The sequence below is a fragment of the Pteropus vampyrus genome, unplaced genomic scaffold (assembly GCF_000151845.1).
Source record: "Pteropus vampyrus isolate Shadow unplaced genomic scaffold, Pvam_2.0 Scaffold117, whole genome shotgun sequence".
In the NCBI taxonomy this organism is placed as follows: Eukaryota; Metazoa; Chordata; class Mammalia; order Chiroptera; family Pteropodidae; genus Pteropus; species Pteropus vampyrus.
The window spans coordinates 4,100,620-4,101,936 of NW_011888898.1; the positions used below are offsets into that span (position 1 = coordinate 4,100,620).

Below are 1,317 nucleotides of genomic sequence, written 5' to 3' on the forward strand. Positions count from 1 at the left end.
AAATCTAGGACGAGGGGTGAACAGTAGTGTGGTGGCAAAAATGAATAGAGCTGCAGCACAAACTTCAGTTGCCCAGCTGTCTAGTGGGAGCTGTCCATGGTGCTCAGTCAGGGGGCTGGCTGGCTGTTGGGTAGAGCCCCGTCTTCAGGAATGCCTGTCCTTTTGTCTTTCAGCCTTCCCCCTGCTGTCCCTGGGTCCTCAGCTGAGCCTGCATGAGGACAGCCCTGTGGTCAGCCTAACTGTGGACAACGTGCACCTGGAACACGGCGTGGTGTACGAGTACGTGAGCACAGCAGGTGTCAAGTGTCACGTGCTGGAGAAGATCGTGGAGCCCCGCGGCTGCTTCGGCCTCACAGCCAAGGTCTTGCTGGACACTGCCCTGTCCTAGGGGGTAGAGGAGCCTGATTTCCATTTCCTCAGAGTTAGCCTGGAGCCCTGAATTCTAGTCCCTGCCCCACCACTCGGTAGCCATGGGACTTGTGAGGGTTATTGAACTCTTTAGCCTTGACTTACTCATCAGCACAATGGGCCAGTAACAGACCTGACCTCACAGGAAGATTATAAGGAGTCACTGCAGATAAACCTCTTGCGGCCCTCCCTGCCACATCATGAATGCTCAGGAGCCATCACTGTTTCTGCAGATCCTCGAGGCCTTTGCTGCCGATGACGGTGTCTTCGTGCAGAACTGTGGGCGGCTCATGGCGCTGAACAACAACATCAAGACCATGTCCCATTATGAGTTTCGTAATATCTGCGACACCAAGCTGGAGAGCATCAGCCAGAGGATTGTCTGCTACCAGGAGGTACCTATATACCCTACAGGGTCTCCACCTGGGGTGTTTGGGTTGTAAACGTCAAAACCCACCCTGATCTAGCATAAATAAACAGGAGAATTATCGGTTTATATTACTGAAAAGTCCAGAGGTGAACTTCAGGCATGGTTGTATCCACACATTCAGACAGATACCATTGTCACAAGAACGTGACCTCTCTCCTTCTCTTGACTTCCTGTGTTCACTTCACTCTCAGGCAGGCCCTTCTCATGTAACAAAACGGCCCCCAGTAGCTCTAACATTAGCAACCCCAGTAGAAGAGGAGTTTGATGAGAGCTTTTATTGGCTTGGTTTAAGTACCTTGCTTGAGCCTGTACCAGTCAGTCACTGCAGGGGTGGGGAGGGATAAGCCTCCTGGACTGTGGGTCGGGGAGAGACAGTTCCTCAAGGACAGCTCACGTGTGCAGCCGAAATGGAGAAGCGAGTGTGGGTAGGTACTCAGGCCTTGGACTTCCCCAGGCTTTCCCTGAAATCTGGATTCAGT

The 1,317-nt window shown here is 52.6% G+C and overlaps 1 protein-coding gene across 1 annotated transcript in view; it reads left to right on the forward strand.

The window, feature by feature from the left end:
• The window catches only part of PREX1 (phosphatidylinositol-3,4,5-trisphosphate dependent Rac exchange factor 1), a 184,618-nt gene that overhangs the window by 157,242 nt on the left and 26,059 nt on the right, over nucleotides 1-1,317 (forward strand). The window contains exons 22-24 of the mRNA XM_023534087.1: nucleotides 174-361; nucleotides 642-803; nucleotides 1,030-1,129. Of these exons, the coding sequence (XP_023389855.1) occupies nucleotides 174-361; nucleotides 642-803; nucleotides 1,030-1,129 (450 nt within the window). The remainder of the gene's footprint in view (nucleotides 1-173; nucleotides 362-641; nucleotides 804-1,029; nucleotides 1,130-1,317) is intronic.